At 38.4% G+C, this 24,843-nt stretch overlaps 1 protein-coding gene across 6 annotated transcripts in view; it reads left to right on the top strand.

Moving 5' to 3' along the window:
- ALMS1 (ALMS1, centrosome and basal body associated protein) overlaps positions 1–24,843 on the top strand; it is a 187,208-nt gene that overhangs the window by 27,899 nt on the left and 134,466 nt on the right. For 4 of the 6 annotated variants that reach the window (XM_018055033.1, XM_018055034.1, XM_018055032.1 and 1 more), the window contains exons 2-6: positions 1,029–1,154; positions 12,884–13,079; positions 16,869–16,986; positions 18,117–20,229; positions 20,333–20,482. In XM_018055033.1, the coding sequence (XP_017910522.1) occupies positions 1,029–1,154; positions 12,884–13,079; positions 16,869–16,986; positions 18,117–20,229; positions 20,333–20,482 (2,703 nt within the window). The remainder of the gene's footprint in view (positions 1–1,028; positions 1,155–12,883; positions 13,080–16,868; positions 16,987–18,116; positions 20,230–20,332; positions 20,483–24,843) is intronic. The other 2 variants (XM_018055036.1, XM_018055035.1) reach the window with 2 other exon arrangements.

The following is a 24,843-nucleotide window of genomic DNA, read 5'->3' as shown; positions in this document are numbered from 1 at the left end:
GGTTCTTACTCTCCAAGAATATTGGGGGAAATCTCAGTAACCCATCCTGAACCAGTAGGTGACTTTGCATGACTGAAGTCATTTTTGTTTGATTGCCTCTGATCTTTTCCATGTGCATTGCTTCAGTTTTTATTGCCTTCTTTCACAAATAGTAGAGCCCTGGCTTCAACCTCTGATTATGCAAAATGAGCCCAGCTTTGTCCCCATTTTCCATGCTCTTGGATGATTTTAGTTCCTGTTATTAGGGTTAATTTCTTAGATGTCTCAAATAGTAAGATTGTGAAATAGGTAACTTGCTTGTTTTTTTTTGCTTCTTTAACTTCTACAAGTATGTGTGCGAAGTCACTTCAATAGTGTCCGACTCTTTGCGAGCCTATGGACTATAGCCCACCAGGCTGCCGTGTCCATCAGATTTTCCAGGCAAGAACAGCAGAGTGGGTTGCCATTACCTTCTCCAGGTACAAGCATAGGAGGTTAAAGAACTGGTGTGGTTTGTTGGAATATGTCAGGTCCTTACTGTGTAACCAAAATCACTATTTCCTTATTTTTTTAAAAAATTAATTAAAAAATAAATAAGTTTGGCTGCACTGAGTTTTGTGCATAGGCTTTCCCTAGTTGTGGTGAGTGGGGGCTACTGTCCAGTTAGGTTGCGCAGGCTTCTCTTTGTGGTGGCTTCTCTTGTTGTAGAGCATGGCTCTAGGACGTGCCAGCTTCAGTAGTTGTAACACAGGGGCTCTAGAGCTTGGGCTTAGTAATTGTGGCGCATGGGCTTAGTTGCCCTCTGGCATGTGGGATCTCCTTGGACCAAGGATCAAACTCATGTCTCCTGCATTGGCAGGTAGATTCTTAACTACTGGACCACCAGGGAGGTTGAAGATAATAAGTTGGACAGTGATTATGAAGTCTAAATGTTATATTTGTGAAAGTGCTTTATAAACTGACAAACATAATTTAAATGTTAAATTTGTTTATTGTTTAGTCATAGGGATTATGTTATTACTCTGTTTAAATCTGCCTTTGATTTTCAGGTTCTTCCATTGACCTGTCATCTATGGCAACAGCCATTATATCAAAATGATAGTGGAACACAGATTTCTGATACTAACGTGGCCTCTTTGGAAAAGATAGCTCCATGGGGTTCTGGGGATGATCAGGTATGTCTTGTGTAACTGGAAAACTATCTTTCTTTTGATAAACAGCGTGAGAAATTCTGATTTAGCTATGAAGAGTGGAAAGAGGTGAATTTGTTTAATATTCCACTTTTCTAGTAGATCTTTGGCAGCCTTAATTATATAGAACAGCAGTTTACCTTTTTTTGGTCTCAGGATTCCTTTACATTTTTCAAAAGTGTTTTAAAGAGTTTTTATTTATAAGGGTTGTCTATATCAATAACCTCAGATATGCAGATGACACCACCCTTATGGCAGAAAGTGAAGAGGAACTAAAAAGCCTCTTGATAAAAGTGAAAGAGGAGAGTGAAAAAGTTGGCTTAAAGCTCAACATTCAGAAAACGAAGATCATGGCATGCGGTCCCATCACTTCATGGGAAATAGATGGGGAAACAGTGGAAACAGTGTCAGACTATTTTTTTGGGCTCCAGAATCACTGCAGATGGTGATTGCAGCCATGAAATTAAAAGATGCTTACTCCTTGAAAGGAAAGTTATGACCAACCTAGATAGCATATTCAAAAGCAGAGACATTACTTTGCCAACAAAGTCCATCTAGTCAAGGCTATGGTTTTTCCAGTGGTCATGTATGGATGTGAGAGTTGGACTGTGAAGAAGGCTGAGCACCGAAGGATTGATGCTTTTGAACTGTGGTGTTGGAGAAGACTCTTGAGAGTCCCTTGGACTGCAAGGAGATCCAATCAGTCCATCCTAAAGGAAATCAGTCCTGGGTGTTCATTGGAAGGACTGATGCTAAAGCTGAAACTCCAATACTTTAGTCACCTGACGCGAAGAGTTGACTTACTGGAAAAGACTTTGATGCCTGGAGGGACTGGGGGCAGGAGGAGAAGGGGACGACAGAAGATGAGATGGCTGGATAGCATCACTGACTTGATGGACATGAGTCTTAAGTGAACTCCGGGAGTTGGTGATGGACAGGGAGGCCTGGGGTGCTGCGATTCATGGGGTCACAGAGTCGGACATGACTGAGCAACTGAACTGAACCTGAACTGAACTGATATCAAGTTATTAAAATTAAGTCATTCTAAGAATATTTATTTTAAAATAACAAATCCATTATATATTAACATAAAAATATGTTTTAAAATGAAAAATTACTGTTTTCGAAAGCAAAAAAAAATTGGTTGAAAGGATGGTATCGTTTTACATTTTTGCACATCTCTCTAATGTTAGCCTTACTAGAAGACAGTTGTGGTATTAGGGTTCTCCAGAAAAATAGAACCAATAGGAGATAATACATGTGTATTTACAATAGTGTTAGTTGCTCAGTTGTGTCCAACTCTTTGCAACCCCATAGACTGTAGCCCGCCAGGCTCTTCTGTCCACGGAATTCTTTAGACAAGAGTATTGGAGTGGGTAGCCATTTCTTCTCCAGGGGATCTTCCTGACCCAGGGATCAAACCGAGGCCTCCTGCATTGCAGTCAGATTCTGTACTGTCTGAGCCACCAGGAAAGCCCACATATATACAGTATGTATATATGTGTATATATATGTGTGTGTGTATGTATATATGTATGTATATATACACACACATATTATATATGTATATATGTGTATGTATATATACACAAATATATATATACACATACATGTACACACACACACACATATATTTGTGTCTGTGTGTGTATTATAAGGAATTTGTTGCAGGAGTGGAGACCCCTTCTATGGCCCAAAAGTGGGCTCTTGTCTAAATACTTGGTTATTAATTATCCGGGGAGACAAAGCAAGAGATTTTGTTGGAAAATCACCCGGGTGGCGAGCAGGAGGGTAAGGGAACCCAAGAGAAGTATGCCATGAGGCTTGCAGCCTCTGGATTATGGTGATGGGTTTAGTTTCTGGGTTGATCATTCTGTCTCAGGGTCCTTACTGGTGGTGTGTGCCTAGCTCAGCCAAGAGAAGGATTCTGGGAGGTTGGTAGGATGTTTGGGCTGGTGTCTCCTAGCTCCTTTTGACCTTTCCCAAATTATTCCTGACGGTGGTAGCTTGTTACTTCCGCATTACTTACCAGGATCTCCTATTATTAAGATAACTCGTGCAAGTGGCTGGCCACTTGCCTGGTCATGGCGGGCAGTTTCAGTCAGCATTTCCCTAAGCAGATTTGCTCATGTGATTATGGAGGCTGAGAAATCCCAGGTTCTATAATGTGGGGACCCAGGAATGCTGATGGTTTAATTCCAGTCTGGACCTAGGAACTGACTGATCGTATATGTTCTAACCCAAGTCTAAAGGCTCAATGACAGGCCAGCAGATGGTGTAAGTTCTGTGCCAAGTCTGATTCCAAAGGCAGAAGACTGATGTCCCAGCTTGAAGACCATCAGACAGAGAGAGCGAATTATCTTTTGTCTAGCCTTTTGTTCTCTTCAGGCCTTTAGTGGATTAGGTGAGGCCTGCCCCCATCAGGAAGGGCAGTCTGCTTTACTAAGTCTGTGGATCAAATGTTAATTTCATCTAGACATGCTCTCACAGTGCCCAGATTGTTTAACCAAATATCTGGGCACCTTGTGGCCCAGCCAAGTTAACACATAAAATTAACTGTCATAACTGAACTTTCAGATTTGCTTACTGCATTTAGTCCATTGGGATATATTGTATCACTTAAATTATATGAAGAAAATCTAACCTTATATAGGTACATAGTTAGAAAATGGAGGCCCATGTCACTTCCCTGAAAGAATGTCAGTGACTCCTAGGGATCTTCAGAACAAATTTTGGGAACCACTAATCAGGAACATAGTAATAAACTTAGAGGAAATGGAAAAATTGTGAGCAGTTAGGAAAAAGCTCATGTATGTTTGTAGGAGGAAAAAAATACAGTCTTACTCATAATGATTAAATATTTAAAGGTGATTATGTAATAACTTAGGTATCAGATTTCTTCTGGTTCCTTCAGTTTTCTCTGAATTGCAGTTATTATCCATTGAATGCAAGATATAGACGAAGGAGATTTATTGTCACCAAGCTAAAAGCGTTATGAGAAACCCTAACAAGAAAAAGCACAGTTATTATGACTGTTAAATGGAAGGGAGATTGTTATTTGTTGAACTGTGTCCCCTCAACTTATGTACCTACACACATGTGAGTTTTTGACTTCTGTTTGATATGTTGGAAAATTTTGATTCTCATCTAGGTCTGGGGCTTTAAATATACCTGTGTACTTAAAGATTGCAAATTTGTATCTCCAGCCTTTACTTCTCCTTCAAAATTTGTTTGTATTTATTTTATTGTCATCCCTCTTCATATCTATCAAAAATATTTAGAGGTTTGAGGGCCTTTTTATATTAATTAAAAGGATATAACACTCAGGATCATAGCAAAATAAGCAGAAAGAAAAGAATGGTCAACAGATTTTTTTTTAAGTTTTATTTTATGATGGGAAATTATTGGAGTATGTTTGCATGAAGAAAGCAATTGTTCAGTAGGAAGGGAAAATTTGTGAAGGAAAGCGGGAAATCACATCTCTAGGAAAAAATGGAATGAGATGGGAAAGCCATTGATAGGTAGAGAGAGAGACAGTTTAAGTCATAAAATGAAAATCTGGGTTAGGTACTAGGGCTGTAGATCTTGTGATAGGAAAATAAGGGAGCTCCATCTCCTGCTCTTTGCTTACTAGAGTGGGAAATGAGGTCATCAGTTGAAAATGAGTAAGGAGAGTTCAGTAGTTCTGAGGAAAGTATAAATTAATCATTTTGGCCAGTCAGCTTGGCAGGAAATTATAATAGAACTTCCAGGCAGGGCTGAGTGCTTTTGAGGTTTAATGTTATCAATGTAAAGCAAATACTGTATATTAATGCATATATATGAAATCTAGAAAAACCGGTATAGGTGATCTTACTCATAGAGCAGAAATAGAGGCACAGACATAGAGAACAAACATGAATACCAAGGAAGAAGGGAGAGTGGTGGGATGAATTGGGGAATTGGGATTGACGGGTATATGCTATTGTTGCTAAAGTGAAGTAGCTCAGTTGTGTCCGACTCTTTGCGACCCTGTGGACTGCAGCCTGCCAGGCTCTTCCCTCCATGGGATTCTCCAGGCAAGAGTACTGGAGTGGGTTGCCATTTCCTTCTCCAGGGGATCTTCCCAACCCAGGGATTGAACCCAGGTCTCCTGCATTGCAGGCAGACGCTTTAACCTCTGAGCAAGAAGCTCACGTTGTTGCTAAGTATAAAGTAAATAACTAATGAGAACCTACTGTGTAGCACAGGAAACTCTACTCAGTGCTCAGTGGAGACCTAAACAGGAAGAAAATCCCCCCAGAAAGATGTGTGTATACATATTGCTGATTCACTTTGTTGTACAGCAGAAACTAACACAACACTGTCAATCAACTGTTCACCTGTGTATGTGTGCTCAGTCACGTCTCACTCCTTGTGGCCCCGTGGACTGTAGCCCACCAGGCTCCCCTGTCATGGGATTTCCCAGGCGATAAAACTGGAGTGGGCTGTCATATCCTCCTCCAGGAATTGAACCCAGGGATTGAACCTGCATCCTTTGTGTCTCCTGCAGTGGCAGGTGGTTTTTTTTTTTTTTTTTTTTTAACCACTAGTGCCACCTGGGAAGCGAGATTTTAAAAAAAACAAGCAACTATACTCCAGTAAAAATTAATTTTAAAAAAATCTAAAGGAAATCCAGTCTGAATGTGTGTTTTCTTCAGCAGTGTGTTGTTGCTTGGATTAAGACAAAGAGAGATTCAATTAGAACTCAGCTTTTCCAGGCAGATAGGATGGTGGGGGGAAAGGGTAAGAAAGTCAGAAAAGTTTGTGAAACAGTGTTGATAAAGATGACTATGAACACTCATACTGTTCATGCTCAAACTACCGCATGTTTGCACTCATCTCACATGCTAGTAAAGTAATGCTCAAAATTCTCCAAGCCAGGCTTCAGCAATACGTGAACCGAGAACTTCCTGATGTTCAAGCTGGTTTTAGAAAAGGCAGAGGAACCAGAGATCAAATTGCCAACATCCGCTGGATCATGGAAAAAGCAAGAGAGTTCCAGAAAAACATCTCTTTCTGCTTTATTGACTATGCCAAAGCCTTTGACTGTGTGGATCACAATAAACTGTGGAAAATTCTGGAAGAGATCGGAATACCAGACCACCTGACCTGCCTCTTGAGAAATGTGTATGCAGGTCAGGAAGCAACAGTTCGAACTGGACATGGAACAACAGACTGGTTCCAAATAGGAAAAGGAGTACGTCAAGGCTGTATATTGTCACCCTGCTCATTTAACTTCTATGCAGAGTACATCATGAGAAATGCTGGACTGGAAGAAACACAGCTGGAATCAAGATTGCCGGGAGAAATATCAATAACCTCAGATATGCAGATGACACCCCCCTTAATGCAGAAAGTGAAGAGGAACTAAAAAGCCTCTTGATGAAAGTGAAAGAGGAGAGTGAAAAAGTTGGCTTAAAGCTCAACATTCAGAGAATGAAGATCATGGCATCTGGTCCCATCACTTCATGGGAAATACATGGGGAAACAGTGGAAACAGTGTCAGACTTTATGTTTTTTGGGCTCCAAAATCACTGCAGATGGTGACTGCAGCCATGAAATTAAAAGACACTTACTCCTTGGAAGAAAAGTTATGACCAACCTAGATAGCATATTCAAAAGCAGAGACATTACTTTGCCGACTAAGGTCCGTCTAGTCAAGGCTATGGTTTTTCCAGTGGGCATGTATGGATGTGAGAGTTGGACTGTGAAGAAGGCTGAGCGCCGAAGAATTGATGCTTTTGAAGTGTGGTGTTGGAGAAGACTCTTGAGAGTCCCTTGGACTGCAAGGAGATCCAACCAGTCCATTCTGAAGGAGATCAACCCTGGGATTTCTTTGGAAGGAATGATGCTAAAGCTGAAACTCCAGTACTTTGGCCACCTCATGCGAAGAGTTGACTCATTGGAAAAGACTTCGATGCTGGGAGGGATTGGAGACAGGAGGAGAAGGGGACGACCCAGGATGAGATGGCTGGATGCCATCACTGACACGATGGACGTGAGTCTGAGTGAACTCTGGGAGTTGGTGATGGACAGGGAGACCTGGCGTGCTGTGATTCATGGGGTTGCAAAGAGTCGGACGTGACTGAGCAACTGAACTGAACTGAACTGAACTGAACTGAACTGAACTGTTCATGGGGTTCTCTTAGGCAAGAATCCTGAAGTGGTTTGTCATTCCCTTCTTCAGTGGACCACATTTTGTCAGAAGTCTCCACCATGACTGGTCTGTCTTGGGTAGTTTAATTGAGTTAGACAAGGCTGTGGTCCGTGTGATCAGTTTGGTTAGTTTTTTGTGATTGTGGTTTTTATTCTGTCTGCCTTCTGATGGATAAGGATAAGAGGTTTATGGAAGCTTCCTGAAGAGAGAGACTGAGGGGGAACTGGGTCTTGTTCTGATGGGCGGGGCCTTGCTCAGTAAATGTTTAATCCAGTTTTCTGTTGATGGAGGACGCTGTGTTCCCTCCCTGTTGTTTGACCTGAGACCAAACTACGCTGGAGGGAATGAAGATAATGGGGCCTCCTTCAGAAGGTGGGTGTACGCACTGCTGCACTCAGCGCCCCCGACCTTGCAGCAGCCACTGCAGACCCCCGCCCCTACTGGACACTCACAGACAAGTCTGGCTCAGTCTCTTGTGGGGTCACTATTCAGTGGTGACTGTGGCTCAGATCATGAACTTAGTATTGCAAAGTTCAGACTTAAATTGAAGAAACTAGGGAAAACTACTCTTGCCTGGAAAATCCCATGGACAGAGGAGCCTGGAAGGCTGCAGTCCATGGGGTCGCTGAGGGTCGGACACGACTGAGCGACTTCACTTTCACTTTCATGCATTGGAGAAGGAAATGGCAACCCACTCCAGTGTTCTTGCCTGGAGAATCCCAGGGACGGGGGAGCCTGGTGGGCTGCCGTCTCTGGGGTTGCAGAGAGTTGGACACGACTGAAGCGACTTAGCAGCAGCAGCAGGGAAAACCACTAGACCATTCAGGTATGACCTAACTCAAATCCCTTACGATTATACAGCGGAAGTGACAAGTAGATTCAAGGGATTACATCTGATAGAGTGCCTAAAGAACTATGGATGGATGGACAGAGGTTCATGACATTGTCCAGGAGGCAGTGATCAAGACCATCCCTGAGAAAAAGAAGTGCAAAAGGCAAAATGGTTTTCTGAGGAGGCCTTACAAATAGCTGAGAAAAGAAGAAAAGTGGAAGGCAAAGGAGAAAAGGAAAGATATACCCATTTGAATGCAGAGTTCCAAAGAATAGCATGGAGAGATAAGAAAGCCTTCTTCAGGGATCAGTGCAAAGAAATAGAAGAAAACAATAGAATGGAAAAGACTAGAGATCTCTTCAAGAAAAGTAAAGATAACGAAGGGAACATTTCATGTGAAGATGGGCTCAATAAAGGACAGAAATGGTATGGACCTAACAGAAGCAGAAAATATTAAGAGGTGACAAGAATACACAGAAAAACTGCAAAAAAGATCTTCACGACCCAGATAATCACGGTGGTGTGATCACTCACACTCACCTAGAGCCAGACATCCTGGAATGTGAAGTCAAGTGGGCCTTAGGAAGCATCACTATGAACAAAGCTAGTGGAGGTGATGGAATTCCAGTTGAGCTATTTCATATCTTAGAAGATGATGCTATGAAAGTGCTGCACTCACTATGCCAGCAAATTTGGAAAACTCAGCAGTGGCCGCAGGACTGGAAAAGGTCAGTTTCATTCCAATCCCAAAGAAAGGCAATGCCAAAGAATGCTCAAACTACCACACAATTGCACTCATCTCACATGCTAGCAAAGTAATGGCCAAAATTCTCCAAGCGAATTTTCATCAATACATGAACCAAGAACTTCAGATATTCAAGCTGGTTTTAGAAAAGGCAGAGGAACCAGAGATCAAATTGCCAACATCGGTTGGATCATCGAAAAAGCAAGAGAGTTCCAGAAAAACACCTATTTCTGCTTTATTGACTATGCCAAAGCCTTTGACTGTGTGGATCACAACAAACTGTGGAAAATTCTGAGAGAGATGGGAATACCAGACCACCTGACCTGCCTCTGGAGAAATCTGTATGCATGTCAAGAAGCAACAGTTAGAACTGGACATGGAATAACAGACTGGTTCCAAATCAGGAAAGGAGTACATCAAGGCTGTAAATTGTCACTCTGCTTATTTAACTTATACGCGGAGTACATCATGTGAAACGCTGGGCTGGATGAAGCACAAGCTGGAATCAAGATTGCCGGGAGAAATATCAATAACCTCAGATATACAGATGATACCACCCTTATGGCAGAAAGTGAAGAGGAACTAAAGAGCCTCTTGATGAAAGTGAAAGAAGAGAGTGAAAAAGTTAGTTTGAAGCTCAACATTCAGAAAACGAAGATGATGGCATCCGGTCCCTTCACTTCATGGGAAATAGATAAGGAAACAGTGTCAGACTTTATTTTTGGGGGGCTCCAAAATCACTGCAGATGGTGATTGCCGCCATGAAATTAAAAGATGCCTTCTCCTTGGAAGACCAACCTAGGTTATGACCAACCTAGACAGCATATTAAAAAGCAGAGACATTACTTTGCCAACAAAGGTATGTCTAGTCAAGGCTGTTGGGTTTCCAATGGTCATGTATGGACGTGAGAGTTGAAGTATAAAGATGGGAGAGTATAAAGATGTGAGAGTATAAAGAAACCTGAGTGCCGAAGAATTGCTGCTTTTGAACTGTGGTGTTAGAGAAGACTCTTGAGAGTCCCTTGGACTGCAAGGAGATCCAACCACTCCATCCTAAAGGAGATCAGTCCTGGGCATTCATTGGAAGGATTGATGTTGAAGCTGAAACTCTAATACTTTGGCCACCTGATGCGAAGAACTGACTCACTGGAAAAGACCCTGATGCTGGGAAAGATTGAGGGCAGGAGGAGAAGGGGACGACAGAGGATGAGATGGCTAGATGGCATCACCTACTTGATGGACATGGGTTTGGGTGAACTCTGGGAGTTGGTGATGGACAGGGAGGCTTGGCGTTCTGCAGTCCATGGGGTTGCAAAGAGTTGGACGCGACTAAACTGAACTGACAAACACTTAAAAGTCATAAAGAGGAAAATGCAGTTAAAAAGTGTTACTCAGTCGTGTCCAACTCCTTGCAACCCCATGCACTATAGCCCACCAGGCTCCTCTGTCCATGAATTTTTCCAGGCAAGAATACTGGTGTGGGTTGCCATTTGCTTCTCCAGGGGATCATCTGGACCTTGGGATCCAACCTTGGTCTCCTGCATTGGAGGCAGAGTCTTTACCAGCTGGGCTACCAGGGAAGTGTAAATGTGATAGGATAGTTGTCTCCATCAGGTTGCAAAAATTATTGCAGTTTAGGAGCTAGAGTGATCTGTGGAGGTCAGAGTACGGACAGGAGAGCAAATGAATATATCTTTCATCTGTAGTGAGGAATGAACTATGGGACAAAGCTCAAACCCTGGTCAAAGGGGCTAAGAGATGAGTTGGAGACCTGAAATTTTGTTGTAGTGAAAATCGCAAGATGACTGGAATTCCCTTGCTTTCAAACTTATTCATTGGCCCACTCTTCCCTATTGAATTGAATACTCTCAAAAGAAAAAAAAACCATTCTCACATTCCTTTTTATTTTTCAAGTATGAAAAATGTATAAAACATGTTTCTAATAGCAATTTGATGTTACGGATTTGACTAATTTATCTGACATAGATGGGATTGGTATATTTTGGAATGCCAAAGGTCTATTATTTGGTAAGCCATAGATGGATAGTGTTAATATTTTAGAATATTATTCTCCAGTATTTTTTTTCTTTGTATATTTATTGTTTGATAGCTGATATTAGGAAGTGGATAGTTGTGTATCCTTTTTTTTTAAAGCTTACTCTTAAGCACATTTGGTTAGAGAATTTTAACTAATGGAAATAATCCTTTAAAGTTTTGTTGAAATTATGAAATCGTCCTAATTATATATTTTTATACATGGGTCATTTGGGAATTAAAAAAATTTGATTTGGTTAAGGAAGAAAATAATGAATATCAGTACATTATATATCTAAGCCTGTTGATAGCCATCAATATAATGTCATTGTGTCATCTTTTTAAACAGATAGGTTAAAATAATTCATTGTTTAACAAAAAATTTTGTTTGTATAATTAATGAAAAACTGCAAGTAGAGGAAACATGGTAAAGAGAAAAGCAGAAATAAGTTAGAAAGTAGAATTGTTACACTGAAGATAGAAAAAATGTATACATTCCTAGCAAATCCAGTCAAGGAAAAAAAAAAAGACCTTAATGAAATAGACTTAATACAAACCTATCAAAGCGTATGGAGTTGAACTGGAACTAAGAGGAAATCAAGAATGTTATAATAGTACCAACTATCAAAAAGGTTTCTGGATCTAATGAATTCACCGATGAAGTCTTTTATATTTTTAAGGAAAATAAAATTTCCTTGTATAAAAAAAATACATAGAACAAGGTTAGAGAACGAAAGTATTTCATTAAAAATAGTAATGAATCCTAATCAGTGAAAATGTTAAAGGCTGCTATCAAATCTAATTAAAGTTCTCATCTACCATCTGCCTACTACTGTGAAGTAACAGCTTCACAATATGAAGAAATTTAGTGCTGTATTTTATCATGTAATTGGGGAAAAATGATGCTCTAATGCTGTTTGATCAAATTTTGTGCCCCTTCCTAATCAGATTAATTTAAAATGAAAATAAAGGAATACTTTAATAGCATGACAGGAAGAATGTTCTTAATTATTAGCTAATACTAAATTTGTTTTTTAAAGAACCAGATTTAAACAGAAAATGCCTATAAAACTGGTTACCATTAGTCTTTAATTCAACTTTAGTTCAATGTTGGTACTTAGTGTGGTTTGTGAATTGGTGCCAGTCCATGAATTGCCTGTTACTGTCAAGAAATAAAAAGAATTGAGAGAAAGTGTTTAGAAACTTTTGTAGAAAGTTGATGTTTTTTAGTACCAGAAAATGACACTTAGACATGTGTTTTGTATTTTGGGCTTATATACCTTTTCAGTTTCATTTTCCTAGTTTTTTTTTAAAACTAGTTTGTAAATTAACTTATTTTTTATGTACTTGTTACCTATTAATTTTTATTAGTATTAATAAAATGTTATTCTGTAATGAGTTGGAAGTAGGAAGAACTGATCATAGGTATTTTGAGAGACATAGTTCTGATTATGCCGCTAGTAAAAACATTTGAAAGAGACAAAGGTACCACTCACAACTCATGAAGCCACATGATGTTTTGTACCAAGAAGTCCACTAGAAACTAGGATAGCAAATAAGAGTTAGTAAAGTGGTCACGTGTAGAGAATATTGTAGCTTTAGATTTGGAAATTTTATTTTCAGTGTTATGATATTGTAGGATTTCATCATGAAGAACCAAATTTATTGTTTTAATGATGAGAAGTAATATTAGAGAATAGCAGAAATGCCAGTGGTTCAACACGTTAAAAGATGTGTAATCATGGGAAAAGGTAAAAAATCTTATTGTGGAAAAAAGAGAACAGTTTTGATTTTTAAAAATTTTGATGAAAATGTAAAATAGGAAGCTATATGCTAATGTAAATGGACATGTTAATCTAAATGTTAATATGTTTGGTAACTCAGTTAATGATTTAGCATATTTTCCTTTAAAATTCTTGTTTTAGAGAACAGAATCTTGGCATTGTCTTCCTCAAGAAATGGACTCTTCCTGTACCTTGGATACAGCCCAGACTGGGTTTAATATGAGAGAGAAAGGGACTGAAGTGACCGACTTCACCTCTTTGGAGGAAGGAATATCGACCCAATCAGAAAATCAAGGAAAGGATCCCAACAGAGACCTCTTATGTTCTCCATTGCTAGGTAATACCTCTTTATTTTTAGCTGGTAGTAATACCTCACATTTACAAAATACATATGGGGGACTGCAAATCTTGCATCTAAATCCTTGCGTTGAGCTCTGTAGAACTGTACTCAAATATATTAGCTTATTTCTGGTTTTTTGCACTGGCCAGCTGGTCCAGTTATGTTAAATATGCAGTTGCTCCTCCTTTTATCATTCCCTGTTGCTCTCAGAAGGCATACAGAGCTTTCTCTCATGGATATGCCTCCTCAGTCCTGACTCTGTGGGATTTTTCTTGGGGGTAGCCACGTGTGTTATCCTTTGACTGCTTCTCTCAGCAATGGAGGCTTCATGATGTATAAAAACCAAACAGAAAACAAATGTTCATGCTTACCTCATTAGCTTCTTAGAACTAGTTAAGACATTTATCATTATCCTAAGTTTTTAGATCCAAACATTGAGATAAAGAGGTTAAATGACTTGTCTGAGGCAGATCTTCCTATTTTCCTCTGTTTTATATGGGACTAATTTATTAGCTCTTTACAAAAGATAAACTTTTAGTCCTTTTCAAGTCATCAGGGAAGGAGGTAGAATTGTACTATCATTACTTTAGATTGTTACACATATATAGAAATGCTTAGGCAATATGGTAATTTCAATTTTTTTATGCCTAAATCATAATTCAAATATTATTTTGTTTTTCCTTCTGTTTTCTTCAGATTTTTATTTTAAAAAATTGAAGAAAATGCAACCACCACAGATTTTACAGTTAACCTTTGTCAAGGGTATGGGATTCAACCATGAAGGTGTCTTAACAGAATTTTGTAGAGGAGCATGAATTAGCAGTTAATTTAACAAGTTCTTTTCAAATGCTATCCAAGTAAAAAGTATCAGTGCCAATATATTCAGTGATGTATATCATCAAAGTCAATTTTAGTTTTATATTTAAAGAAAGATGTTGACAAGAGTTAGAGTTCCCTTGTAAGAGGAGGTAACATTGATGGCATATGAAAGAAGACTTTGCTATAATCAAATATTTGAAGGGCTGTCATGCTAAAGATGAAGCAACTTATTTTTCATTTATTCGTTTATTTAGCAAATATCTAAGTGCCTATTGTGTGTTATACACAGGAATATATAGAGGAAAGTATGTTGTCTTTTGGAAAGACAGTACAATAAAAGGAAAATCATAGTACCATAGGATGAGTTGGATCATGGTCCGCAGCAGGGGTCTGCAAGCTACTAGTCACAGGCTGAAGCCTGATTTTGTACCGTCTGTGGGCTAAAAAAGGTTTTAGCATCTTTATAGGATTGTGAAAAACAAATGAACAAAAGAATTACATGGAACAGAGACACCATGTGTGATCAACAAAGCCTAAAATATTTACTCGCTGACCTTTTATAGGAAATGTCTGCCAATTCCTAGTCTAGAGATGAAAATCGGAGAAGGCAGTGGCACCCCACTCCAGTACTCTTGCCTGGAAAATCCCATGGACGGAGGAGCCTGGTGGGCTGCAGTCCATGGGGTCACTAAGAGTCGGACACGACTGAGTGACTTCACTTTCACTTTTCACTTTCATGCATTGGAGGAGGAAATGGCAGCCCACTCCAGTGTTCTTGCCTGGAGAATCCCAGGGATGGTGGAGCCTGGTGGGCTGCCATCTATGGGGTCGCACAGAGTCAGACACGACTGAAGCGACTTAGCAGCAGCAGCAGAGTTGAAAATGAGACTACAAAACTTGTAGGGAGGCTGTTTTCAACTAGTAGAGCCATTTAATAATGGGACATAGCTAATAATAATAATATAGCTAATAATGTTATATAGCTATATAGCAAAACAAAGTGGGCATTATGTCACAGCAAATAAGTGAAGTTCTCTAATAGAATAGTTTAAACAGTGGGTTGGAGATTCTGCTACATGGCTTGAGTTTTATAGCTCCAGTTTCTCATTTACTGTAGATAAAATAGAACATTTTAATAATTAGATCAGATCCTGGGATCTGATGATCAGAGGAAATTTCATCATTGTGACTTTGTTAGGCTTGAATCCAGTCATTGTAGAGTGGATCTCATCAATGGCAAATGTCATGATGATGACTGGGGCCAGAATGGTTAGATATTTCAAAAAAGAGATCCAGGCCAGCAACAGTTGTCCAAGTGTGAGGAAATGTGGGGTCTTTGTTTAAAAATCTTCACGATTCTTAGAGGAATGAAAGTTTCTGTTATGAAGGTTTAAGACTGAGCTTATAAGCCAGAGCCAAGGAAGAATTGTACCAATTAGTCCTTGGTGGTAAATGTTATTGTTATCTTTCAGGTTCCTATTTTTGGTTAATCCATTTAATAAATAAATAATTGTATTCTGAGGGCCTACTAAGTGCAAGAGGTACTTTGTAGCAGGTATTTTGCCAAGCGCTGAGGATATAGCTCTGAATAAAGCGGAAATGGAATTGGTAATCTAAGTGGGAAGCAGACAGACTGAAGATTAGAACAAGAGTGTGACAGTTATGGTAGGGAAGGAATGCAGTATTAGGCATTGTGAAATCAAGAAGGTATACTGTAGTCACAGTATTACATTCATATTTAAAGAACATTTCAGTTTTAGCAAAACATCACTTATCTAGTTAAATTAGTATGAAATAGAAAACTATTGGTTTTATAGATTTGTTTCTGCTAGTGTTTACCTTTTTGTTTTTGTAATTATATAAATACTATAAGGAATAAGGAGTTTATACCTAGTTGTACATATTTAGGGATGTTAGAACTTATTTAAGGTGACAATCAGGTATTCACAAGCATTTTTTTTTCCTTTAAATTAGTAGTTTTCAAACACTTTGGCCACAGGATTTCCTTGACACACTTTAAAATTACTTTTGTTGATGTGGCTTATTGATGTTTTCCAATATTAGAAATTATTAAAACTGAAAAACTTAAAAATGAGTTTATCAGTTCATTCAAAAGTAGCCGCTCCATTGATGCTATAAATTAACCTGGTTTATTAGAAAAATAACTGTTTCAAAATCAAAAATATTTAGAAGACTAGTGTTTTTACTTAAAAATATGTAATGTCTGACTTATTAGAAGACAAACAGGTTCTGATATCTGCTTCTGCCTTCAGTATGTTGCTCTATCATGTGATGTAGCTTTTGGGAAATTCCATGGTATCCTTATGAGATAATGAGAGTGAATAAAGCAAATGATAATGTTAATATTATTTTGAATATCACTTTGACCCAGGCATCTTCTGGGAGTATCTTAAGGATGCCTAGGAGCCTGTGAACCACATTTTGATGTAAGATGGAAAGAAACAATCATAATTGTTAGGAGCATTTGCTAAAAAATATAGTGTTTAGGTCTGAACTGTACTCTGGCATATAAGCTATTTGAATGTGAACAGATTACTTAGTATTTTTTAAGATTTATAATCATGTTTCCCCATCTGTAAGATGACTATAATTATACCTGTACTTCTTCAAGGTTGTTATGAGGATTAAATAAAATATTGTATGTTGAGTGCCTGCATCTTGTTGTGTTTAGTCGCTCAGTTGTGTCTGATTCTTTGTGGTCCCATGGACTGTAGCCTGCCAAGTTCCTCTGTCCATGGTACTTTCCAGGTAAGATTGCTGGAGTGGGTAGCCATTTTCTTCTCCAAACTTGGATCTTAATAAATGGTATTTGCTGCTGCTGTTACATTATCATACTAATGCTTGTAGAAATTTCCAGATGGCAACGTTTAGGTTCTTTAAAATATTATATAAGCCAAGCAGTTAATTATCAGCATTCCCAAGATTTTTATATTTGAAACTTTGCAGTCCTACAGGACAGTTTTGCTTCTCCTGATTTGCCTTTGCTGACATGTTTGACAGAACGTCAAGAGTTTGGGCCTGATTCCTTATTTCATCAAAGTGAGCTAGATTTTGCACCTCTGAGGTAGGATGATTTATTTTTGTACTTGTATGTAACCTTTTTACTCTTTGTTTTCTTGTTCTAAGTTGTTACTAAATTAATGACTTGTAGTGAGACTTTGGGGTGATGTTCTTTCTCAGTACACACTCTGAAGGTAACAAGGCCTTAAGACAGGGTACATGTTAATTTGGCAGAATAACGTGTGTAAAGATGAGGCAGGGGAGTGTAGTTTATTTAAAAATAATTTCTAATGTATTCTAGCATACTAGGCATATTTTAGTTTAGAAAGCACACTCGATTTTTTTCTTTATATATCTGCTGATTTGCTATCCATCAGCCCACTCCCGTTCTGTAAAAAGCATCCATTTCATGGTCACTTGCTTGTTTGGCATCCCCATTTTTGTCAGCCAATATCGAGTGAACCTAGTTATCTCTCTTTCCTGTGTAGGAGGTGCAAATAGGAAGTAATGAAGTAGCATGATTTTTCATATAGAGGTATCTAAATTAAGTTATTCCAAATTAATGTCTTTTAGTAATCATGAGATATAAGTCTCGAATTCTTTAAATCATATTTGGAATTATCCAAGAATATGTTTTTTTCTTTTAGAAATAAAAAAGACAACGTAAATGAAAAACTATAAATGTTTACAGAGTTACAAACCTCTGCCCTTATGCTGTGTTTTACTTTAAAATCACTTTTATGAAAAGCGTTCTATACACAGTAGTCAGCCAATGATTAGGTTATGTTTTGTTTGAAGAGTAGATCACTTAAGTGGTTAAGAACATAATAACTAGTAAAAGAATTAATGCAAGTTAAATGAATATTAAATTATGGTAGGTAGTAAATTGCATATTTTAAATGGTAAAGTTTGAAATTTTCATTTAAAGAATCATCTTTGGGACGTAGTATTGTTTTGAGAGAAGCCTGAGAAAATATCAGGTCATAGGATGGTAGTTCATCATCTGTCTACAAAAAATTTGCTGTATTCAATCATTAGCCACTCTAAAGGAATTTGAAATTAGAACTTTTTTCAACATACTTTTCAAATAACTTCAAGTTTAGTAACATCAGTTTTGCATTTTTTTCATATTAGTATTTAAAAAATATAAATGTTTTTAATGTGTTATTTATTTATTTTTAACTATGTTTTCAGGGGAATTCCTGGTAAGTCTGAAGACACTGAATGGTTTTCTCGACCGTCGGAAGTTAGTGAAGCTTTATTCCAGGCAGCCTCAGGAGTAGCTTCAGACTTAGTTAACAGTTGTTTTAGTATATCTCAGCACCCACTTATAGGTAGTACAGCTGTTAAGTCTCAGCACTCTTTGTTAACTCCTGAACAAGGAACTAGAGAAGAGACTGTTTCATCTAACACACTTGATGATCAGAAAACCTGCGAAGACTCTGGTAATTATGATGCTGTTTATTCATATATGTCATGGGAGACACAAGAAGTTATGCAGGAGCCAGCAACCAATTTAGCCGATAAAGATCAAGTTTCTTTTTCAACTGCATCTGATATAAGTGATGAATACATAAATCCTAAAGGAAGTGACAGTTTTGATGCTTCTTACTTATATGCACAGTATGAGAACCAAGGAACTTTACAGCAATCAGAAAAATATTTAGCCAGTAAGGACCATGATTCTTATTCAGATTCATCTGACACAATTGATAGAAATAAAATTCCTAAGGAAAGTAACAATTTCTCTTTTTCAAATATGCCGTGGAGTAAGCAGGGAGCTTCACACCATCCAGAAATATATCTAATCAGTAAGGATCGTGTTTCTTTTCCACATGAAGTTGCTCCTCATTTTAATAATAAAATGCCACATTCTTTTTGGCATTGTTTGTTGGGATCAGGAGGAAGCGAGGTTCCCTTGATGTCTGATAGTCATTATTTTGAGAGTGTTTGTTTAAGGGCTCCTGTTGAGAATGAGGTGAAACAAAAGGTGGAGAGTTATAAAAGCAATGAAGATCTGGGGAAAGGATTATCTCAATGTTTTGAATTAAAGGAGAATAGAAATACTTTAGTGTTTTCAGAGGTGCATCCCAGATCTTCAGAAATACAATATGTTGAGAATGTTATAGTTCCTGATAATTCTGTAGAAGTTTCAGAAGCCCATATACTCTCCCGGGGGCTTGATACCTCTACGATGGAGATTTCTGGTGGTCCTCTTCAGACTATTAAATCCTACTCAAATGAGACATCAGAACAACTGTATTTTCAAGAAGAAAGAAACCAAGAGGCAACTTCTGTTTTTGATGGGAAAAATGTTGGTGCTACGAAAAATGTAGCTTTTCAGGCAGTTATTGCCTCTATTGAACCTTCCAAGAAAGAGAGTACAGTAAATGAAATCCAAACTGACATCAACAAATCTTTAACAAATGACAGCCAAGAAAGTGAACCAAAAAGTCCAGATCCTTCCCTGTTAAATTACCATGAAAACCTTTTCCTTGATAAACTTAATCATCCACGCTATCAGTCTACTCCTGTGGTGTTTGAATCAGGAGCTTCAAAACCATTGTATAAAAAAGATGATGGTGATAGCTCCCTGTACTGGCATCACAATTTAAAATCAATTCCCAGTGCTCCTCAGGAAATATTGATTAAGCCACTTTCTGTTAGTCCAGAGCTTAAGTCATCATCTTCTTTAAGTGAAAAATCTCTCAGACAGGCTGTTGGTCTTGGCAAAACATGGTCAACTTTATTTCAGTATGGTATAGACAATGAACAGTTTCTTCCCATTGGGAAGATAAAGTCTGTTTCTGCTCTCGACCTTGCAGAGAGGTTAGGACCTTCAAACATTATTTACCCAATGAAAGTATGGACTTCAGATTCTTTGGTTTCACAAGATTTAAAGCAGCACACCTTTGAAGAAGTTGCAGATTCCTCAAACTGTATTTTGGGTAAGACTGTAAACTCTAGTTACGTCATTGAAGGTCCATCTGCAGCTGTAGGAAGCAGCTTTTCAGCAAACTTGGTGGCATGTGATGCAAAGTTACAAGATGCTTTACCAGTGATCAGTAATGCACCATTAATTGCAGTTGGCCAAAAGACATTGCTGAAAGCTGATATGGGCCGAGGTGAAATGCCTCGGCCTTTGGGAGCCAAGTGCAGTTTTACTATACATACAATTATGCAAAATGACTCCTATTTTATAGAGGGCCTGCAGGGGAAGGCTGAATCTGACATCTGTACCCTGGATGATGATACTGAATGCTGTAGCATAGATGAAAATGCTGTTGTATGCAGTAAAAGACAAGAGGTAAGACAATAAAATGAGTATTGGGGAGAGACATGGTCTTTTTCATTATTGTTTTAGGAAATGGTATTGTTTGTTTTTATTTTTACTTTTTACTGTTTCCCAGATATGTGACCAAGGTGACTTGACTGGTGAGTGCGTTGAGCTAACAGGTTTAGAAAATTTGCTTGATGATCTAGAGATTTGTGACAGCTCCCTGCAGTGGCAATCTACTGTACAGCTACCATCTAAGGAAGACAGCAGTTTTGAAGATTCTGTAAGTCTTTCTATTAGACATTTCTTGTATGGTGGGGAAAGAGATTTTAGTTGAAAAACGGGGATGAGAATAAAGGGCTATTTATATCCTCCAATACCAAATTGTGATGTGTAATCTGGTTTTCATCTAATATCCAGGAGTATGCTGCATTAATTAGAGGTTGGCATAAAAGAAATATTTGTGATTTTCGACCATGAAAGTCAATAAGTTCTGTGGTGTTTTGGGAAAAAAGGCCAGCCTTTGGAGCATCCAGGCCCTTCATATTGAAATATCTTAACTCTTTCAAATTGTGCTAGCAAGAACCTCTGGGATGGTATTAAGATTAAAGTCATTTATTGCTGTTGCTGTTGCTAAGTCGCTTCAGTCATGTCTGACTCTGTGCGACCCCATAGATAGCAGCCCACCAGGCTTCCTGTCCCTGGGATTCTCCAGGCAAGAACACTGGAGTGGGTTGCCATTTCCTTCTCCAATGTATGAAAGTGAAAAGTCAAAGTGAAGTCGCTCAGTCGTGTCCGACTCTTAGCGACCTCATGGACTGCAGCCTACCAGGCTCCTCCATCCATGGGATTCTCCAGGCAAGAGGACTGGAGTGCGGTGCCATTGGAGATACTCAATTGTGCTTTTTCCACCCTCTGGCCTTCAGTGTAACAGCCCTTGGAATAGGCCTTGAAATATTCATGTATTTCTGTTTAGAAGCCCCTGAAAGATTTTAATTTCAGACATATCTTAAAGTAAAAATTTTGTTTTATACAAGGCTTGATTTGCTTGGATCCTTGGATCTTCTGATTTTAATGGTTCTCTGGCCCCATTGCCCATCTGGTTTTGTCTGACACTGTCGGCCCCACCCTGAGTCCTTTTACCTGATAATGTATCGTTACATTCTATTAGTCATTAAATATAGTTAGGTTACATATATATGGTGTACTTAATGTTACTTTGCTTTTCCTATTTTCCCATGTATAAGATAGATATGTCATGGGAAAGCTGCTAGTTTGAGTTGCAATTATATTCTGACCTGTAGGTTCGGGTAGTTTTAAAAAGAGAAAATGAACAAAAATATTGTGGTAAGCTTTTCCTTTTATTTCAGTTTATTGAATTTATTTACAGATAGTAGAATTTATTTATAGGTAGTTTTATTTTCTTCAATATTCTAGACATTATTTACTTCTATTTTTCAGTTAATAACAGTGGGGATGATAATGATAGCTAAAGTTTTGCGCTCAAATACTATGCTAAGAGGTTTACTTTATATATGATACCTCAATTCATTTAGTCCTTTGGTCAGTCCTATCAGGTAGGATTATAGAGATACCAAGGGAACATTTCCTTTGATACGAAAGATGGGCCAATAACAAAGATGGGCTCAATAAAGGACAGAAATGGTATGGACTTAACAGAAGCAGAAGATCATGGTGGTGTGATCACTCACACTCACCTAGAGCCAGACATCCTGGAATGTGAAGTCAAGTGGGCCATAGGAAGCATCACTACAAACAAAGCTAGTGGAGGTGATGGAATTCCAATTGAGCTATTTCAAATCTTAAAAGATGATGCTGTGAAAGTGCTGCACTCACTATGCCAGCAAATTTGGAAAACTCAGCAGTGGCCGCAGGACTGGAAAAGGTCAGTTTCATTCCAATCCCAAAGAAAGGCAATGCCAAAGAATGCTCAAACTGCCGGACAATTGCACTCATCTCACATGCTAGTAAAGTAATGCTCAAAATTCTCCAAGCCAGGCTGCAACAGTATGTGAACCAAGAACTTCCAGATGTTCAAGCTGGTTTTAGAAAAGGCAGAGGAACCAGATTGCCAAATGCCAAATTGCCAAATTGCCAATATCGGTTGGATCATCAAAAAAGCAAGAGAGTTCCAGAAAAACATCTATTTCTGCTTTATTGACTATGCCAAAGCCTTTGACTGTGTGGATCACAATAAACTGTGGAAAATTCTGAGAGAGATGGGAATACCAGACCACCTGACCTGCCTCTTGAGAAACCTGTATGCAGATTAGGAAGCAACAGTTCGAACTGGACACAGAACAACAGACTGGTTCCAAATAGGAAAAGAAGTACGTCAAGGCTGTATATTGTCACCCTGCTTATTTAACTTATTTGCAGAGTACATCAATAGAAACGCTGGGCTGGATGAAGCACAAGCTGGAATCAAGATTGCCAGGAGAAATATCAATAACCTCAGATATGCAGATGACACCACCGTTATGGCAGAAAGTGAAGAGGAACTAAAAAGCCTTTTGATGAAAGTGAAAGGAGAGTGAAAAAGTTGGCTTAAAGCTCAACATTCAGAATGCTAAGATCATGGCATGCGATCCCATCACTTCATGGGAAATAGATGGAGAAACAGTGTCAGACTTTATTTTGGGGGGCTCCAAAATCACTGCTGATGGTGATTGCAGCCATGAAATTAAAAGACGCTTACTCCTTGGAAGGAAAGTTACGACCAACCTAAACAGCATATTAAAAAGCAGAGACAGTACTTTGTCAGCAAAGGTCCATCTAGTCAAGGCTGTGGTTTTTCCAGTGGTCATGTATGGATGTGAGAGTTGGACTATAAAGAAATTGAGCACCAAATAATTGATGCTTTTGGACTGTGGTGTTGGAGAAGACTCTTGAGAGTCCCTTGGACTGCAAGGAGATCCAGCTAGTCCATCCTAAAGGAGATCAGTCCTGGGTGTTCATTGAAAGGACTGATTTTGAAGCTGAAACTCCAATACTTTGGCCACCTGATGTGAGGAGTGACTCATTTGAAAAGACCCTGATGCTGGGAAAGATTGAAGGCAGGAAGAGAAGGGGACGACAGAGGATGAGATGGCTGGGTGGCATCATCGACTCGATGGACATGGGTTTAGGTGGATTTAGGGAGTTGGTGATGGACAGGGAGGCCTGGTGTGCTGCGATTCATGGCGTCGCAAAGAGTTGGACACGACTGAGTGACTGAGTTGAACTGATTATCATTTCCATTTTACAATTAATATTTAGAGGGTTAAGAAACTTGCTGATAATCATTTAGCAAGTAGGGGAACTAGTATTTGAAACTATCCTTGTATATATACTTAATGAATATGCCATAAATTGCCTCCCTGTTTAACTGTTCTTCAGTGACATGAAAGCTAAGATTTTGCATTGTTTTGGCAAGAATGAAGGTCAAAGTTAGTTTTAGTAAGAATGAGAAGCAAAATATAAAATTTAAACTTAGAGTTTCTTTTTGTTGTTTTTCTTTCAGTTTTATTGAGATATAAGTTTAAGGGATATAGTGTAATGACTTGACTTACATACATCATGAAATGATTACCGCAGTAAATTTAGTGAACACCCATCATTTCATAAACATTAAAGAAACAGAAAAAATTTTTTTTCCTATTATTAGAACTCTTAGGATTTACTCCTTTAAAACAGCACTGTTAATTATATTTACACTTGAGTTTCTAATTTTTTTTGCTAAAACTACTTTTGTAACTTATGTCAACTTTTCATATAGATAAAGTATATTTGAAGCCGTGAGGATATATATTTAGTTAATAGTGATGTGCTGAGATTAACTCTGACACAATTCCAGATTTTATTTGGCCTTAACTGTAACTTTAAGTATATATTTTTTTAGTCCAGGGAGGATGCTGTTTTCTATGTTGTCTTTGATTCTTAGGTCTCTACTATATTCTGGGACTTACATAATGCTAAATATTAGAGAAGCAGTGAGCCAGACCTGGCAATCATCTTTCTGCATGGCTTACCTTGCTCTCAGGAGGTTTGCCTGCTGTTCAGTTTCTGCCTTATTATCATCTATGTCTCAGAAGATTCGTTCATACTTGTTTGTCTCACTTTGGTACCCATCCATCGTTCTCTGAATGATTATTTGGGTATCCATTTACATATGATGTAGGTTGGGGCTATGAAGAGCGTGTGGAGAATTGGGGTCAAAACCCTGTTCAGTTACTTTGTTAGCCTTGTACCTTGGTCAAATGATTTTGGAGGATTATTCTCCCTCCTTGTCTACATAAAGAGATAAGCAGTATTAATCAACCTGAAACATTGTTCTATTGAATGGGGTAAGGTATGTAATATGTATATAGTGCCTGGCTGATAGTTCCCTTTATTTTAGTGAAATTAGATCAGGCTATTACCAGGGGTTTCCTACTCTAATTTGTTATTTTATTTCTCTTGCCTTGTTCCTGGAAGCATATTACATTCTTCTATCCTCTATAATGAAATACTGTTTTAGTATCCCTTATTTTGGCCATGTAACTCTTAACTATTATTTAAGGTAGACTCCTTAGATCTCTTTCCTTTTTGTCTTGTTGGTTCCCTATCCATCCCATGGGCTTCCCTGGTAGCTCAGATGGTAAA

Source organism: Capra hircus, chromosome 11, assembly GCF_001704415.2.
Source record: "Capra hircus breed San Clemente chromosome 11, ASM170441v1, whole genome shotgun sequence".
Lineage (NCBI taxonomy): Eukaryota > Metazoa > Chordata > Mammalia > Artiodactyla > Bovidae > Capra > Capra hircus.
Note: the sequence above shows the minus strand (reverse complement) of the source record. Positions and strands in the feature narration are given on the sequence as shown.